The following is a 19,348-nucleotide window of genomic DNA, read 5'->3' on the forward strand; positions in this document are numbered from 1 at the left end:
AAAAGATACTAAAGATTTGTTTAGTAAATTTTCTTATTGTCGCCCAACAAGAACAATGCAAGGGCCCCAACTTGATATCCTGATTGTTAATTAGTCCATTTGCAACACACAATGATACTTTCGTTCGAAAGATAAAATATAAAAATTATACACCTCGATGAATTAGTAAAAAGTCAGCTAAAAAAACCGACCTGCATAAGTTATCTTTATTTAGTTAACTGAACCGTTTAAGCCGAAAAGGAAAACCCAAAACCGTTTTCATCCTGATGAATTATTTGGTTTCGATTTTTTTTCTACACCTCTAACTGTCCCCCCAACTATAAAAATTCTTGAATTCGTCACTGACATTCATTTTCATTTTTATTCATATGTCTAAAGCAACATATATCAAGCATACATGACAAAGACAAAGAAACAACCAAAAATACAAATATATTTACATTATAAAAAATGGTAGCCTATGAATAAATTTGCAATCTTTTGTACACATTTTCCCGAAAATCTGAGAAGTCATAAACAAAACTTTTACAACCTATTAAACAATCTGTCTACAGATTAAACCTCATACCTTAAACTTTACGTACATATTTTGTATATAATTCACAACAACAAATTCATCATAAAGATTAGAAAGAATGATGTTTTAGACGGAGGAATCCATCAACGGATCTTCCATCGACATGCTCTTCGGTCGTTGAGTGCTCTCCGACATGAACGAGGTTTGGGTTTGACTGTCTTGTGATAGCAATTCGAAGGCTCTAAACCTCATGTCGGCGCCATCCATTCCGTTCCGTTTCACCAGCGGTGGCTGAACTGGAATTTTTCCGTTCAGCATACTGACTACCGCGGACATGGCAGGCCTAAGGGTCGGGGATGGGTTGGTGCATAGTAGAGCTATGTTCAGCATCCTCATCACCTCTTCTTTCGGGTAGTTGGAACCGAGTACCGGGTCCACTAGTTCGAGTAGATTCCCTTGTTCTTGTAGCACGTAGGCCTTCGAGTTCATGTAACAGATGAGAAAAATTAGGGGCTAGAAGCATGCCGGGGATGGGAATGGCAACGGACATTGTATTGACGTTGTTTTGGTTGATACAGAGAAATTATTATTATTATTATTATCATAGATGATGTTTGGATGTTGAGCGTATATAATCAATAAAAAAAATTGTTGAACATTAGGGCCGTTTGGCAAAAGTCACCACCTTCACATATCTTATCGGGTAACATCTTTTTTGAAGGATGTCCCCGACTATGCCCAAACTAATCCAGACAAACTGTGACCGTAAGACATTAGCGCTGATAAACTTAGAGGCCATAATTGTTGTGGATGCCTAAATCGAACCAGGCAGATGGGACGTTCCATCATATCTTCATGGGCTTCAACCATTACGCCACAACCCTTGTGGTTCCTTATTGGATAACATTTTCGATCATCAAAATGGATTGTTGGTAAACGTCTTTTACCTACTTAAGGTAACGCTTATTGGGTAAGAGTCTTTTCCTTCACTTATCTGGTAAGATTCTCGGTCCTTGCTATGTCTCTTGTTGGGTAAGATTCTTGGTACTTGCCATGCTCACTAGGTAATGGTTTAGTAAACGGACCCTTAGTTTATTGTCTAGTAGTATTATTTTGTTGGAGCCTCACATTGGCTAGACTTGGATCATTTCTCCTCAATATATGTTGGAATCTTCATTATCTCCTTAAAGGGTTTTTTTTGGAGGGTAATCTGATGGGGTTTCATATGTTATCAAATGGTATTAGAATCATGGCCTACCACTATAGAGACTCAACACTTTAGGGCAATTTGTACCAGTCTAGCCCCTCTAGAGATAACATGTGTCCGTATAGCCTTCTTTGGATTGTCACGTTGGCTAGAATTTGACCATTTCTTATCTATATATATGGGCATCTAGAAGTCGTGTTAGAGTCTTACATCACATAAACTTGGACCATTTGTTTTAAATTACATGCTAAACGTCCCTTCTCTCCAAACAATGGTTCTTTTTTAGACTAATCTAATGGGATTCTAAATATTCTATTTTTACATGCTAAAATTTATTTTCAACATTTTCATATCTGGGTTATTTTAAGCAAAATGAAGAATATTAAACGATCGTCGAAGTAAGAGAAGTTGGAAGTTACCCAATCAAGAAGGTAGACAAACTCCTCCTTCGGACGGTAATTCGTATTGCTTTTCCCGCTCACAATCTCTAATGCAACAACTCCGAAGCTGTAAACATCTGCTTTATCCGTCAAGTATCCTCTCATTGCATATTCGGGAGCCATATACCCGCTGCAAAACGCACCATAAACATCTCAAATTTGAGCCAACTCAGACGTAAAAACCATATAAAAACAGTAGAAAAAATAAAAACCAGTACATTGTTCCTGCGATCCGTGTGCTGATATGGGTGTTCTCTTCTTCATCAAGCTTAGCAAGACCAAAATCCGATATTTTCGCATTAAGTTCCTTATCGAGAAGCACATTGGTCGCCTTTATGTCTCTATGAACGATTTTCAACCTTGATTCCTCATGGAGATAAGCTAATCCCTGGGCTACTCCTAAACATATCTTTTTTCTTGTCGTCCAGTCTAGATTAAGGCGCTGGTCATCTCGGCCTAAAGATGGAATCACCAAGAATCTCATTAACTCTTTTTAAATATATAATATCTATATACGACAAAACTCACGTATTAAACCCTTGACCTCCAAGGAGGTTGGGATCTAATGGTAATTCGAATACCGCTAGGATAATGACCATTTGGTAATGTCATTAACTCTTGCTGATAGGAAATGGAAATAGTTAACAGTGAAGTCTTCTTACCAAAAAGAGCGCGTGCAAGGCTATTGTTTTCGAGGTACTCGTATATCAGTAACAACTGGTTTCCTTCTATACAACAGCCAAAGAGCTTAACGAGGTTTGGATGTTGCAAAGCTGATATCATGCCTATCTCGGTGACAAATTCACGGTTCCCTTGCTTTGATTTTGAGGAGAGTTGCTTAACGGCGATTTCAGAACCATCTGAGAGTACGCCCTACAGACGGAAGGAAAAGAACATAAAATCGTGTTTAGGATGATTAATGATTTACAGGGAAGTTAATTTAGGAATTGTAAATATTTTGAGAACCGTCAGAACCAACTATTCATGATTAATATACCTAAATATTCAGCATGAATATCAAGCATTTTCATTATTCATAATGAATATCTATCATCATGAGTAATTCATATATGAATAGTTGGTTCTCAAAATATTTACGGTTTTCAAATGAACCAACCCCTAGTTATATAATGTAGCTTCTTTGCAATACAAGTTGACACCTTGTAAACGGGTCCAAAGCCTCCTTCACCAATCTTATTTGCCGAGTCAAAGTTATGCGTAGCAGCTTTTATTTGTCGCAGACTAAAATAACCCGTCTGTAATTCAAGAGCTCGAAGTTCTGTGATGAGGAGAGTCATCAGAAACAGCTAAAATCAGAAAAGATCTACTATAAACAGAAGTAGGAAACTACTTAAAAGATCTACACATGAAAAGAAGTTTAATTAGTTTGAAATGCTACTAGATTTTGCAACCATGGGTACACCTTGCAATACATTGCCTTAAATCTAGTACAATTAAGAGCGTGGGGAAGAACTACCAATTTTTATGGCATAATAAAGTGTTGGAGTCCCATATCGACTAGATTTGGGACCTTTTATCCTCAATACATGTAGGAACCTTCTTTCTCTCCTCAACGGCTCTTTTGGAGAGTAATCCGGCGGGTTGCACATATCTCACATGGTATCAGAGCCAAGATCTACCATTCTAGACCTTTCGCCGCTCTGGGACAATTTGTGCCCATCTAGCCTCCATTGGAGGGGCATGTTAGAGTCCTACATCAACTAGATTTTGACTATTTCTCCTCAATATATGTTTGGAGCCTTTAGTCTCTCCTCGAGGGATCTTTTGGAGAGTAATCTCACAGGTATCCCCATATTATCACATAAAGACTTCACTTATAAACCACAAGGGTTGTGGCGTAGCGGTTGAGGTTCTAGGGGATGTGGTGGAATATCCCATCTGCACAGGGTTCGATTTCAGACGTACACAACAATTATGGTCGTTTATCCGGCTGATTTCTTGCAATCACAATTTGCCGGGATTAGTCCACGCATAGCCTAGGACACCCTTAAAAAAAGACTTCACTTATACACAACTGTTGTATATGTTATCACCTTTGTCTTCTTTGTTCCCTCCCAGATAACCTTTTCTCCAAAGAACAGCTAGAATCAACAAAACAAATGCACAAGAACCAGTCACTATTCCAGCTATAGCTGCAGCAGAGAGGCCTGTTGATACATCAAAGTCTACAAGGAGGGAGAGAAAATAGGTTAATCGCGCTCTTGATTTTGGAAAATAGAGTAGTTTTATGCTAAGAAAGGAATTTTACTTGGTGTTATTGTGATAGCTGAAATAAGAGGTCCATATACACCGCGATCTGGAATTGCAGTAGTCCCCTTCCCTGCCCAATACAAATGAATATCTAGCGTGCTACCGTTAACAATAATATCATCAAAATCTCTGTACATGCCTATGCCGGGACCATTAGCTTCATCCATGATATTGAAGTCTTTCAATTTCAGATCCCCCTACATAAAAGACCAAACTACCTTTGTTAATTCTAACCAAACTAAACCAAATGAGCACTATCCCACTTGAAGGTGGGGCCCGGAAGTGTAAGATGTCTGCAGACCTCTATAAATACCCCAACTTGTGAAAGAGTGTGACAATAAAGAGGAAGTGAAGTAAGATGAAGTTTTTGAAAAGCTCGCTAAGACTCTGATACCATGTGAAAGTATGTGGAAGTCCCGTATCACTCTCCAAAAGGACCCTTGAGAAGAAAGGGAAGATTCCAACATATATACGGGAGAAATAGCCCGAGTCTAACCGATGCGACACTCCAATAAATAACAATAAAAAAATAAGGTACAAGCAAAGCATAACCAAAATCGGATGTTACTCACTTGGATTGATACATCAAAAAAGCGCCTTCCTAGATTGCTAAATGTCAGATCATCGGAGTACATTATTTCAGCAAAATGGAGCCGCACTTTGTAGCTACCACTTCTCAAACACCGTCCATAGTATCTGAGGGAAGTAGGCGAAAGGCGGGCCGTTCTATATACGTCTCCACCTGTCACGTTGGTTGTGGTTGTGACAAATGGAGCATTATCATTACCCACGTAAACACCATTGCTGCTATAAGCCCATCCATCAGAAGGAAAAAAATAGGACTGCTCACTGGTCAAGTCTTCTTGATATTCATTTCCATCAAAGTTTACATTGCTTCCACCACAATTAATAAATAAAGAATAACCTGCAAATGGCAATGGAGGGAAAGATGTAAGATGCATCAGTACCTATGTAAAGGTTTTTAGGACGAAACAATTATTATGGGTCCTCCATAAAGATGTCACAATAAGATGTTAGGACCTATTTGGTATCCTAACAAGTTTTTTGGACATCTTTTTTACATGACCTTTGTTTTTTATGAGATATTTTTTTATATAATGTTTGCATAAAGAGACCAACAAGACGTTTCATTTCAGAATTGTCCTAAAAAACTTGTTAGGATATCCAAAAACCTCCTATCAACTTATTGTAAGACATTTATACAGGACTACACAATTATTTGGTCTTATAAACTTAAGTCGTATAAAATAGTCTATTATAACATTTAGACATTTTTTGGCGAAGCCGATTTTTTTTTGGAAGGGTGTCTCAGGCTATGCGTGGACTAATCCCGGCAAATTGTGACTACAAAAAATCAGCCATGTCAAAGACCTTCCAGCCTAGTGGTAAAGGCTTGGGCATGGCATAGTCATGAACCCAAGTTCGAGCCTTGGGAAGGGAAGTGTTGACGACATTTAAGTGGAGTCATGTTTAGCCTCCAAAATTGTCGGGGATTAGTCGGGCTTTGGCCCGGACACCCTTACAAAAAAAAAAAAAAAATCAGCCATGATAAACTCAGTGGCCACAATTATTGTGTACGTCTGCAATCGAACCCTGGGCAAATTGGATATTTCACCACATTCTCCAAGGACCTCAACCACTACGCCACAATCCTTGTAGTTTGAAGCCGATTTTGTTGTAGTGTGAATTAAGGGAATATAAAGTAACATAAAAGGAATGCTTTACGGCTGGGGTTGCTGCTGCAAGTGAGCCCCTCTCTCAAACACCAAGAATCTCTACAATATAAATTCACGTTTAGCCATATCATTAGAATGACATTTGAACAAAAAGAATTAATAAAAATATATCTTTACTGTTTTTTTTCTTTTGGGGGGGGGGGGGTGTTACCTATTGGTTGCTGGTGAAGATGGAACGGAAGAAATTAAATTCCTGTGGAATAGATTAAAGTGATCAAGATCAAGTGGTAAGTGAATATAAAAGAGAACATTTGCATATTGTGAAGGAAAGAAAACTTACAAGCTAGATGGCTGACAATTCCATTGTTGTGACCTTGTAAAATTGTTGTAGGATAAGTCACTGCAAAGAGAAGTGGGAACCTTTGTGTATCAATTCTAGAATGTAAAAGTAAGAAGAAACACACACATAGACATGGTAATCACAAACAAGAGATAATAGTGATGAAATTATACATCCTATGATATCATAACCATATGTAAATACATAAATTAGTACTAATTGTGAGGATATGTGGAACCCCTTTGAATCTCTCTTTATAAGAGACCCTACAAAGAGAGGGGAGTTCGAACATATATAGAGGTTTGATGGTTCATGTCTAGCCAATTTGGACTGCAACACGCTCGTCAAACGGAGGCAAAAGAGTGTATCGAGTCCTAGGGGCTCTAATACCATGTGAGAGTATATGGATCCCCTTTGAATCTCTCCCTAAAAGTGCCTTTGTAAAGGGCGAGAGAGAGAGCGAGAGAGGAGGTTCCGACATATATAGAAGTTTGATTATCCATGTTTAGCTGATGTGGGACGTGAATACTAATCAACTAAATCAAGGAAGGGGAATCACTAACATCTTTCTATTGTCATTAAATGCCCATCCAGGAACATCTCCAGTTAGCGAGTTGTTATTAAGAAACCTGCATCCACGGAAAATATTCCATTTCAGATTTGACTGGAAAATCAAAATATGCAGGCAATGCAGCATACATATGCAGGACAAAATTTTCTGATTGGTAACATACAAGGTGTCGTAACGCAGCCTCGCAATTGAATCAGGTATTTGACCAGTCAACCTGTTGAAACTCAGGTCTCTGCAAAAAAGATGGTTCAGACGCTTCATCAAGAAAGGGTGATAGCTCATGTTAAGCAGTACATATAAAATCTCATGTTATAATTATACGAATATACGATGTTAGTTCAATCATAAAGATTGCAAATGCTAAAATATTGAAGTCAACTCCACCAAATGAAAGATGATTCAGAAGTGAGCATTTGGATATACTTTACACGGCAAAAGATATTACGAACAAAACAAGATTATGAAACCACAACTGATAACCAACAAGCAAGTGCCGAGGTGCATAGACTACGAGATATAAAAAGACATGCCAAGAAAACGTTGCTAACAGTGAATGGTGATAATATTCCAATATTAGTTATCTCATGTTGTTAAATAAAAACTGGTATAACTTGCTTAAAGTTTCATTTTCCCGAGTATGAAATAATTCTCGTGAATTCCATATGACCAACTATTGAAAGAAGTATGATCAACTGAAAGGACCAATAAGTTCTGCTTCAAGACTAATGTTCCTAATTGACTCACAAGTTTTTCATATCATTCATCTGCCCTATGTATTCCGGTATTGGACCAGTAAGCAAGCAATTTCTCAGGTGCCTGCAGCAAAGTAATTAAAAAATTTATGTCAACTTTCTGCACAAAATTGATAAATTACTTTGCCTACTTTCTGTAGCACAACCACAAAATCAACTCACAGTCTAATCATGCGTGACATATTCCGCAGATCAGGAAAGCTCGCACTTAATCCATTCAAATCAGTTATCCTCCTGAGAACCATAATACACAGTATGCAGTAAGTTCAATGCTCACAAGTCAAATCTACAACCACACACTTATCGGATGAAAACTAAACAAATATTGGGACACAATGTGGGCTCACAATTCAGTTAAATTTGTCAACAAAGATATTGTAGAAGGAATAGGCCCCTCCATTGACGTTCCTTGCATGTCACTGTGCGGTAAATGATGTAACATGGATTACATTTAAATGCAAATAGAAATATTTGAAACAGTTTTAGAAGAAATAAACTGGAAGATGATACTCACAGTCTCCCAAGTCTTATCCAGTTTCCAATGAAGCTAGGTATTCTCCCAGATAATGTACTCCCATCTATCCTACTGCAAGTATTATACAGAAGTTTCAATCATCAGGATAAAAGATTTGATGAACGAACAAATCTATTTCACTTGCCTAACCAAAAAGAATATAAAGACCACTACTACTTACAAATCTTCTAGATTAGTCAGATTGCCAAATGATTCTGGAATGGTTCCTGTAAAATTATTGGCAGAAAGAAGGCTGCAAGGAAAAATCTTCATTATGAATAAGATATGAGGATCCATGATGAATGAAATAACAAATGAGAGAAAAAGGTATAGATTGACTTGGTATAATTGAAAATAGGTATGATCTTTGTTCACAAAAGCTAAAGTTTACAGACTCAAAATGGAAAAATGGCAGAAGAAACAAACATACAATGGTGGAAGCTTATAGAGGAAAACCAGCAAAACTCAATGGAATGGATAATACATGTAAACTGTGATGCTAAATTCTCTAATTATGATGTGGCCTTCAGATTCTAAACAAGCGAAGTGCATTAGTGCATGCAACTGGAGAACAGGATGAACACAAGATATTGGCAACTACCAAAATTTGATTTTACAAATTGCATTCATCCATTCCATGAAAAGTTAAACACCTCTAGTTGTACGCCTGTAGAAACATTTTATAAGCATGTAGATATTCAGTTACAATTTCGAAGAGATAACCATCCATAAATAATTCTAAATTTCCACAAACCCACTCTCATAACATGTTAATTTATAGAGATTAGAGAATGAACACGACACCATCTAGGCATCTACCATTCATAAACAACCCATTTAGGGACACAAAAGGACATTCAAGTTCATAGTATTGGACCTCCAGAAGCATGTTACTAGTATATAGCAGGATAGTCACTTATTATGTATTCATGTGCTTCTGTGAATTAGCATAATGGGGATCCGTAAGGCAATCAATAACGGTAATGGGGAAGTGGTATCAGGATTTAGTCTTACAGTCTTCTTAAGCGAGTCAAACGCCCAAGGTTCTGAGGAAGCGGTCCTTCAAGCAAATTATCTTCCAAGACCCTGTTACAAGGTCTCAGCTGTAAATAATGAAATGCTGGATACATGATAGACCTATTGAGTAAATTAAGATCATTACTTACAGATCCTCAAGTGTAGAGATATCACCTATTTCTCTAGGTATAGAACCACTGAGGCGGTTTCCCAAAAGACTCCTGTAAAAAAAGAAATATCAGGAGGATGTTTCAACTAGCCTAAGCGCGGGAAAAGAACTAACGAACCAATAACTCTTACAATATGGTAAGGGGAAGCTGACCAAAACGTGCTGGGATAGTTCCATTGATATAGTTGCGAGACAGATCACTGCATGAAAGTATAACATCACCAAGTCTCTTTTTTCAGTATAACCATGCACTACAATGGAACACGTTATCGATATATGTGTGTGCATATATATGTGCGTATGTATAAATATATTCAATGAAATGTGAAAGACAGAGACGCGAGAATAACATTATTAAACTTCTTATATCAATGCACATAGAACACATCACCAATTTGGTTTTTTGCACCATGTCACCATGATGACATTGGTACACAACTCTTGGATAGACGTTTTCTTGAGTGCATTTGCGTATCAAGACCTAGAAACTAGAAAGGGTGATATAGATATTGTTGGCAAACATTGAAAATATACACTTACATTTCTTGCAGAAAAGTGAGATTTGCAAATTCTTCAGGTAGAACTCCTGTCAAGTTAAGTCCCTTTAACTGGCTGAAATTTAATATAAAGTACTTAAAAGTATTAGTGGAAAAAAATATACAAATGTTGATTAGAGCTACAATAGAATGGAAAGCTCTGGTGTGGTTTCCCAACCCTTTCTAAAAAAGGATGGAAGTCACGGGACTTGACCTATTCTAATTATCAAGTACATGATGTTTCCCAACCAAGATTCATTTGGCAATTTCACTCCAGCTATTTCCATAAGGACGAGATATAAAACGACAGATTCGTACATGTGTGTAACGTGGCAAATGGTGCTGTTACAGTTGCAGGTTACATTGCTGCCAAACCTAATAAGCCCTTCGCCGTTCAGAGAAACTGTTACATTAAGCCCTCCACCTCCGCTGCATGAATTTCTAGCAACCCGCCAATTGTTATACTGTAGCCTTGAGGATATCGCCTCAAGAGCTTCAACTGTCATAGATCATAAAAAGAATAAAGTAATTTAAACAACAGGCATGGTTTCATACATGACTGATAATCTAGAATTACCATCCAAGTGATTTTCCTGGTTAAAGAATAGGTAGATTAACAAATTTTCAAATGCCAGCATACTAATGGTAGCTTATTTCTTATAAAATTATACATGACTTAGTTAACGAACTTCCATTTAGGCCAAGTGTTTTTCTCATCAAAACATTAGTTTTGGTACAGAAAATGATAGAAAAGTTATTGATAAAAGCTATAAATAAGTAAATAATAAATTGATGATAAATTTTGGTCAAAATTAACAATTGGTGATCAGAAACTACTATTTGGCAACGAAAAACTACTTATTGATGATAATATTAATCTTAAAAAATATTGTAAGAAATCCCAACAAAATGAAGCTGTTACAACTGATGCTTATGCAAATGCGTAAACATCACCTTTGCCCGGAACTCGACATTCTGCGACATTTTTTCCAGCCTAACCCCCTCTCGACACTCTGGGACATCTTTGCCCGTCTAGCCTCTGGGCGTATTAGAGTCTATACATGTTGGAACCTCCTTCTCTCCTCAAAGGCTCTTTTGAAAAGTAAATATGAGGCTCCATATATTCTTACAGAAGATTATATAATTAGTATGGAAGTTTTAAATCATGAGAAAATCCGCATGTCTTAAAATACCTATTTACATGGGAAGAACATGTGAGGACGTATCCTAGAAGTAAGATGAAAAAAAAAAATATATTGCCATTTTTGCTCGTGAAATATCCTAATAACATTTTGTATATAATTGGTTATATCCTTCTTTACGTTTATTATTTTCAAAATATTGGCCACCCCAATTTTTTATAATATTGCATGTTTGACCAGAATAGGCCACAGATCAACCATACGTACATTTATGACCCAACATGAACCGAACAGAGAAATTAGTCACTCCTTTTTGAAGTTGAAAATGTCAACGTTTGGCTAATTAGGCAAATGCTGAAATGTTCTCTTGTGATTACATTACGTGAAGTTAAAAGTTATAAATTTGATGAACCAAAATATGCTGATTATCTGTACACGTCGCCAATTTAGAAATTAGCAGAAAGAGAAACAAGGTGACAACAATTGAAAACATAGATATGTTGTCAACTGTAAGCTAGGATATTATATTGTTTATAAAATTAGGCAGAGGCGAAAATAAAGAAGACTACAACCAGAAAAGAACAAGATGATGCAGGAGCATGCACGTAGTAGCTTTCAATATCCGAATAGGCTAAAGTACTATTTCCATTCCTTCTAATTAGGCACTGATCGAGACATAAAGGAAGACCAGGTGATCCAACCTGTAAATCTACAATAATTCCCAAACATATAGTTCTATAGAATATGAATATAACAATCGAATGGAACTGATCAGAAATCAAATATTTGAAGAAAAATAAATGGATAGTAGATCAGGAAATCGAAGGGTTTTGCTTGTGGTATCTTCGTTTCTGTTTGGCATATTTATACCAATTTCTTAAAAATTTGATAAAATTGGAAACAGCTTTTAACACACACACACGAGTTTATGTGGTCATCAATATTAATGACAGGAGAAAAATAGAAGAATATAGTAAGGATAAGGTTAATCATCCAGGATCACAAGTTTTATGCCAAAATCAACTTTTTTCCAAACGCGAATTACCAATCAGAGATGAATAACTAATAGAAACACAAAATCTGTCGATAATCTAAACCATTTCAAATATTAGAACTCATAATAAGTGAAGGTGAAGGAATCAAAAAGTGAGTACTACACCTTCTTCATCCGGCAAAAGTTGAGCAGCGGATCTGAAATCATACAGAAATGGCAACATAATTAGAAGAAACGTGATGAACTTCAATCCGGCCGTCGCCATCGACGTTGCTGGTCCCCGGAGAGACAACTCCATTATCGACTTCGTTTATCAAAATTACGCCAGAGATAAGGAAGAATGAGATGATGGAAGGAGGGAGGGAAGACGATTGATGATCAGAGATTGGAGGCAAAGGTTTTACAGAGAGGGTAGAACTGAAAAAATTAAACATGGAGGAGGAGTTTGTAACGATTTATAATTTAGCCATTAAAGAACAAACTGCTGCCACGTCAGCATGTTCGTCGTTAATTTTGACCATTTTCAACTTCATATCGCGGGCTTACGGTGGCTTTTAGCCATTTTTTAACACTTTTGGATGATTGACCATAAAAATCAAATTTTCAACTATTACTTCTTAATAATTTTACGAAGATACAGTTTTTCAATTGTTAAGAGGTGAATTTTGTTTGCTAAAAGATTTGTTTTTAATTATTCTAAAATTTATTGAATGATTTTGTATTTTAGATCTCCCTTAATCATTCAGGATCCTAATTTTACTCTTAACAATTACCAAATAATTATATTTCATTTTGCATTGTATCTTAAGAGCCTCTTAATCATTCTGATTACTTAAGGGTTGTTTGACAGTTGCTGAATGGTTTGGTGCAAAATGATTAAGTAGTCAGAATGATTAAGAGACTATTAAAATATAGTGTAAAATAAAATACAATTGTTTGGTAATTATTCAGAATGAAATTAGGGTGCTGAATAGATAAGAGAGACCCAAGATATAAAATCATACAAAGTGTTTTAGAACCATTAAGAGACAAAGTTTTTTTTGTTTTATTTTTTATTTTTTGGCCAAACAAGATTCAATCTTTTAGCAATTCACAAGTTGGCTTTTAATGGAAACTATTAAGAGGAAACAAACAACCCCTTAATCATTTTGTACTAAACCATTCAGTAATTGCCAAACAACTCCTAAATTCATATTTTATTCATTTTAATTATAATTTATATAAATATTTTATGTATTTGTATCAAGACTATTTTCAAATTAAAAGAAAAAAATTTAATTTTCTTTTTTCTTTAAATTAAAAATAAGCTTTAAGATATTTAAGAAAGCTATGATTAAAATAAAAATTTAGTTTTAAAAATATCTAGAAAATAAATTTAATTGAAAAGATGGATTATTTTAATTTAATTTATTATTTTATTTAAGGTACAATTTTAACTTTGACAACTGTCTTTTTCGTTATGCAACAAGAAGTTGATGTTTTTGTTTTCATACATAATTTTATTTATTAATTAAAAAACCATACCACTTCTTAAAAAGAAAAAAACCCAGTATAGTATATGCATGAAGTAGATATACTTTTATGGTAAATACAAGGGTCGTTTATCAAACACTTATCCAGTAAGTGTTTATTTGGAAAATTTGATAATATTATGTACTTACCGGAATACTGGGTAAAGTTTTAGTCCACAAAAACGACATAGTATAATTTACCCAGTAAACACTTACCGTGGTAAGAGTCGTCGTCCTCACTTACCGTGTAAGACTCTTGATCCTTGTATCGCTCTTACCGGGTAAGATTATTGGTCCTTACTATATTCATCCGGTGAGGTAATGTTAATTCGTAAGTACTTACCCGGGTAAGCGTTTGGTAAACGACCCCTAAGTTAATTTATTGTTATATTATTGTTCAACCACAAGGGCAGTGCCCGATTAGTTTGAGTTTGAGCTTCAAACCAAAAGTGTCTGAATGTCCTAGGTTCGAATCCAATAAAGAATAAAAATCCTCTTGTGGCCACATATATTCAAATGTGATGACTCTGGACTACATGCAAAACGGGTGGTCGTTCAGAGATTAGTCGGCTCGCATAGTGGGTTAGATATCTAGGCTAATAAAAATATATATTTTATTACTAAAAAAATAAGAATGATATCCGAAATAAGTTAGAGCTGATCATTTGCGGGTTTGGACTGGACGTGGGCCGAGCGTAACCTATTTTTTTGTCCACCGGGCCTAATATGGTAAAACCAAGCCCGTTTTTACGAGCTTGAAAACTTATCCAACCCGCCCTATAAACGGGGCGGGCTTTCCCACGGACTTACAAATTTTGTTATATTTTTATGAAGACAAAACTTATATAAAATCACAAGTTGTGTAAAATAATTCAAAATAAATAACAATTTTTCCAACTTAAAATTTGACATAAATACATAATAATATACATACTGTAGAAAGAAATTGTTTCACTAAATACAAAGTACTGATAAAAAACATGACTAAATGAGATAATAAGGAATTTGATCAATTGAAGCAATTATATTTTCAAATATAAGATTTTTAAAGAATGTTATTATCATGAGTCATAATTAAAAAGGAATTGATAAGTATTAAGAATTGTCCATATCCGTCCATTAATTCTAACAAGTTAGTCCAGACCCGTCCATTCCTTCAAAAATGATAATTTAAGCCCGATTTTTAACAGGTTAGACATGACGGGTCTAACGGGTCTAACGGGTCATCTTGTCTGTTAACAACTCTAGAAATAAGGTATTGTAAGGGTGCGTTTGGTATGCAGACTACATGGGACAGGACGAGACAAAAAAAATAGTCACATGTTTGGCATGCCATGGACAAAAAAAAAAAACATGAGACAAGGTGGGACTACTTTTAATTTTAGTGGAACAACATGAAACTAAAGTTAAAATGATAATATTTTGATTGATTTGTTGTCATTTTACAATCATTATATGATATAAAATAACATTGAACAACATTTAGGGGTAATATGGTCATTTTAATAGTTTTGTCATGTCCTGTCCTAGTCGTACTCGTACCAAACATAGGACATACAATTAGTCCTGTCCCATCCAATATCATCTCGTCTTGTCTCATCCAGTTTGCATACCAAACACTATCTAAAATAACAATAATGATAGATGGCTGACTATTCTAGCTTCCGACAATATAACGAGTGAAGTAAAAGCTGAGTGGTTGGATAACGAAAAAAAAGCAAAAACCCATTTCTCCTATGAATTTCCCACGTTTAAATTAAAATAATTAATGTATTCTTGTGATTGACGTGCATGGTTTTTTTTATTATATATTTTTATTTTATTTAATTAATTTACAAGATTATATCTTATTATTATTTTATTAATAAATATTTGATGTTGCTATATTGAAGTGTTTGAGTTTAGAAATTGTATTAGCTTAGGGTCTGTTTACTAAACGTTTATTCGGGTAAATATTTACCAAGTCATATTACCATATAAAATGAATATGGCAAAGACCAATAAACAAACCCGGTAAGAGCGAGACAAGAACCAAAAGTCTTATCCGATAAGTGAGGACAACGACTCTTACCACGATAAGAGCTTATCATGTAAATTGTTGCATATGGTATCGTTTTGGTGGACTAAAATCTTACCCGGTAAGTAAATAATAGTGTTGAATTTTACCGATAAATACTTATTGGGTAAGTTTTTGGTAAACGACTTCTTAGACGTCTCGTTTGATTTGGTTTGCATTAGTGATAGTAAAAAAAAACCGGATCAACTTAACCTAACCTAGCATAAAATAATTCAATTCGAAGCAACCAGATGTCTAATCGAGTTGCAAAATATTTAAATCGTAGGTAGGGGTGCTCATGGGTTGGGTTGATCGGGTTGAAGACATATGAACAACCCAACCCAATGCTTGCGGTTTGGAAAAATCTTAACCCAACCCAACCCAAACCAAAGTGCAACCCAACCCAACATGTACGGGTTGGTCGGGTTGATACTTATTAAAATATTCTTCAAACCTTGAATATGTTATTTATCTACTCATAATTTCTTATTCATCATCAACCATTTGATACAATTTATCTATATTTCTTACGTATATCACATTCAATTAATTTTCTCAATTTATATATATGTTCACAGTTACTGAACATATATATGAATGAGTTAGGGGCTGTTTACTAAATTTTCTATTAAGTTCTGTTTGGATAAATTTGTCTGTTTGGATAAATTTGTCTGTCTGGATAAATTTATGTTGCTGTTTACTTTTCTATCTGAATAACAGAAATGATCAATTTACCTCTGAGGATAAAAAACCTTAAGCAAACAGCAAATACCCAAAAAAAAAATGCAAACTGCAGCTTGAAATTTCTTGTTTCCATTATATATACCATAAAATTGATTTTTGTCTGTTCATCCTCMCTCTCGCMTGTTTGGCGTTCGCCATCTCCGGTTGCTTTGCCGCCATCTCCGGTTGCTTTGCCGCCACCCCTATTTGCTTCGTCACCGGCGACCGGTCTGAGCCTTCGTCTTCGTCGCCTTCGCCGCTCTACTCGTTGCAACAGGTATGGTCGATCGACGGAAAAGAGAGCAACAGCCATCGATCGATGGAGAAGAGACCAAKGGCCTACCTCTCTTTTTAGGCTGCGACAATGGTGATGAAGCTTCTTCCATTGAATAATTGGTTCTTGAGGGAGGTTTAAAAACCCTTGGTCTCTCGCTCTAAAACCCTATTTCTCTCTCTAAAAAGCTTGAGAGCAAAAGGGAMCTACAYCTTAYAGTGAGTARAGAAGAGAGCAACAGTCAATYGATGGARAAGAGATCGATGGAGAAGGGCCTGTTTACTTGTCGATCGATGGAGAAGAGAACGAAGGGTGTTGGATCGATGGAGAAGAGACTTGAGAGAGGCGTGACTATTGTGTAAGGGTAGGACAAGTCTTTTACCTAGCTTAACCTGGACAACACATGTTTTTCATCTGGGCGAATAAGCCCATTTCTGAGCGAATAAGCCCAAGGTAAACAACCTTGTTTGTATGTGCGAATAAGCCGGTTTACCCATTAAGCTCATTAAGCCACAAGTAAACAGGCCCTTATATAGAGATATGAATAGATTGAAAATATGTGTATATGAAAATCATACATAATAGTGTAATTGTCTAATGTATATATTAATAGAAATTCAATAATCATATTAAATCAAAAAAAAAAATATCGGGTTTATCGGGTTGGATTGGGTTCAAATAATAGTAACTCAATATCAACCCAATACCTACGGTTTGTCAATTTTACAACTCGATTAGACATCGGGTTGCTTCGGGTTGGGTTATTTTGCGTTGTGTTGGGTTGGGTTGATCGGATTGGTCGAGTTTTTGAGCACCCCTAATCGTAGGTATTGTGTTGATATTGAGTTATTATTATTTGAACTCAACTCAATCTGATGAATCCGATATCTTTTTGTTGCATTTAATATGATTGTTGAGTTTTTTTAATATGTACGTTAGACAATTACACTATCACGTACCCTCTTCATATACACATATTTTCAATTTATTCTCCATCTCTATATAACTCATTTGTATATATGTTCAGTAACTATAGACATATATATATATATATATATATATGCAAATTGAGAAAATTAATTGAATGTGATATACGTAAGATTTAAGAAGCATGAATACGTTGTATTAAATAGTTGATGATGAAAAATGAATTACGAGCAGAAAAATAACATATTCAAGGTTAGAATAATATTTTAATATACTAAAGTATCAACCCGACCAACCCCTACGATTTGGGTTTTAGTTGGGTTGCATTCTTGGTTTGGTTTGGGTTAGGTTAAGATTTTTCAAATCGTAAACATTGCATTGGATTGTTCAAATGTCTTCAACCCAATAAACCCAACCCATGACCACCCCAAGTTTGCACCATTGAATTGTATTTGGAGGAATTTAGAACTGAATTTTATTTTAAATCTTATTTTATGGATTTAAAATTCTTAAATTTAAACAAATTGTTGGAATTCCCAACGTGATACATTCTTGAAGGGCTGTATATTCTTCGTGCTGATCAACGATGATTTGCTACCCCACCGTGATTGAATGAGAATGGATAAGAGGCTCCTTTCGCTGTGGGTTATCAACCTACCCTTAGTACCGAAATGGGGAAATTTTATAAATATAAGATTTTAAAATTTTATAAAATCATCTTTAACAACTATGTTGTATTTTATTTAAAATAAAAAATTAAAAGTTAGAATTTCTAAAAAAATACATTAAACTTTAAGAACTACTTTATTTTAACCGTTATAATATTACATATTTATTATTAAAATATTCAATACTTTCAATTCTTTTTACTGGTGGGAAGTATTAAAATAATAATTTCTCTCTCTATTAAGAGATTTTTACAATTTCTTTCATTTTTTCTATGTTTTACAATATCTGATAACATAGCTGTTGAAGCAAAAAGATTGCAAAAATCTTTTTTTTTCTTCTTTATTTTAACATAGCTGTTGGAGATGCACTATTTCACTGGATTTTGTGTGATTTGCATGTAACAGTGTTTTGAAAAATATTAAAAACATTTGTTTTGTAATAATCATGTAATTTAATTATTTTTATATAAAAATTAAAAATTATGTACTAATAATGAAATTCTATTACATTCCAAATTCTACAAATCAAACAAAGCAAAAGTTTCAAATACTTTAACAAGGGGTGGGCTAAATGTATGTTTTTTACATTCTCAATGCTTGAAATGACCTGATTCTGACATGAAAGGCACTCCCCTTTAACAAAATTCAAACCCCTTAAAACCATCCAATCACATTAAAGGCTCCATTAAAGTTTATGATTTGTAGGTTAGGGGTTGTTTGTTTACCTCTTAATAGTTCAATTAAGATGTAATATCTGAATCGTTAAGAGGTAAATTTTGTTTGACAAAAAAAATATGTCTCTTAATAGTTCTAAAATCCTCTGAATTTTTTTGTATTTTGGGCGTTCCTTGACCATTCAGCACCCTAGTTTCGATGTAAATAATTACTAAACAATTATATTTCATTTTGCATTATATCATGAGAGCCATTTAATCATTCTGACCACTTAATCATTCTACACCAAACTATTTAACAACTGTAAAACAACCCCTTAATCTCATGTTCTTAATTGTAGAAAATTA

General features: G+C 35.0%; 1 protein-coding gene across 1 annotated transcript; it reads right to left on the bottom strand.

Moving 5' to 3' along the window:
* Positions 1 to 437: 437 nt before the first annotated feature.
* Positions 438 to 12,465, bottom strand: LOC112516415 (probable LRR receptor-like serine/threonine-protein kinase At1g53430). Its single transcript, XM_025123433.1, has 24 exons — positions 12,333 to 12,465; positions 10,350 to 10,530; positions 10,036 to 10,107; positions 9,627 to 9,695; positions 9,476 to 9,547; positions 9,324 to 9,395; positions 8,491 to 8,562; positions 8,310 to 8,381; positions 8,143 to 8,214; positions 7,958 to 8,029; positions 7,788 to 7,859; positions 7,207 to 7,275; positions 7,036 to 7,101; positions 6,473 to 6,532; positions 6,344 to 6,385; positions 6,182 to 6,231; positions 5,008 to 5,360; positions 4,434 to 4,632; positions 4,219 to 4,350; positions 3,325 to 3,443; positions 2,827 to 3,037; positions 2,383 to 2,620; positions 2,144 to 2,294; positions 438 to 994 (listed from the first exon to the last, which is right to left on the bottom strand). Exons 1-24 carry the CDS (start codon positions 12,463 to 12,465, stop codon positions 644 to 646), a joined length of 3,000 nt encoding a protein of 999 aa, XP_024979201.1. The 3' UTR covers positions 438 to 643.
* Positions 12,466 to 19,348: the final 6,883 nt, after the last annotated feature.

This window comes from Cynara cardunculus (assembly GCF_001531365.2).
Source record: "Cynara cardunculus var. scolymus isolate 2C chromosome LG 8, CcrdV1, whole genome shotgun sequence".
NCBI lineage: Eukaryota > Viridiplantae > Streptophyta > Magnoliopsida > Asterales > Asteraceae > Cynara > Cynara cardunculus.

Bases quoted from the DNA above. Each gene is read 5' to 3' on its own strand.
- LOC112516415 (XM_025123433.1), bottom strand. From the start codon at position 12,465: ATGGAGTTGTCTCTCCGGGGACCAGCAACGTCGATGGCGACGGCCGGA. The intron at 10,108-10,349 runs GTACGAATCTGT...ATTAAATTTCAG, and splicing joins ATTTGCCACGTTACACACAT to CCAGTTAAAGGGACTTAACT. The intron at 4,633-5,007 runs GTGAGTAACATC...TCTTTTATGTAG, and splicing joins TTTTTGATGTATCAATCCAA to GGGGATCTGAAATTGAAAGA.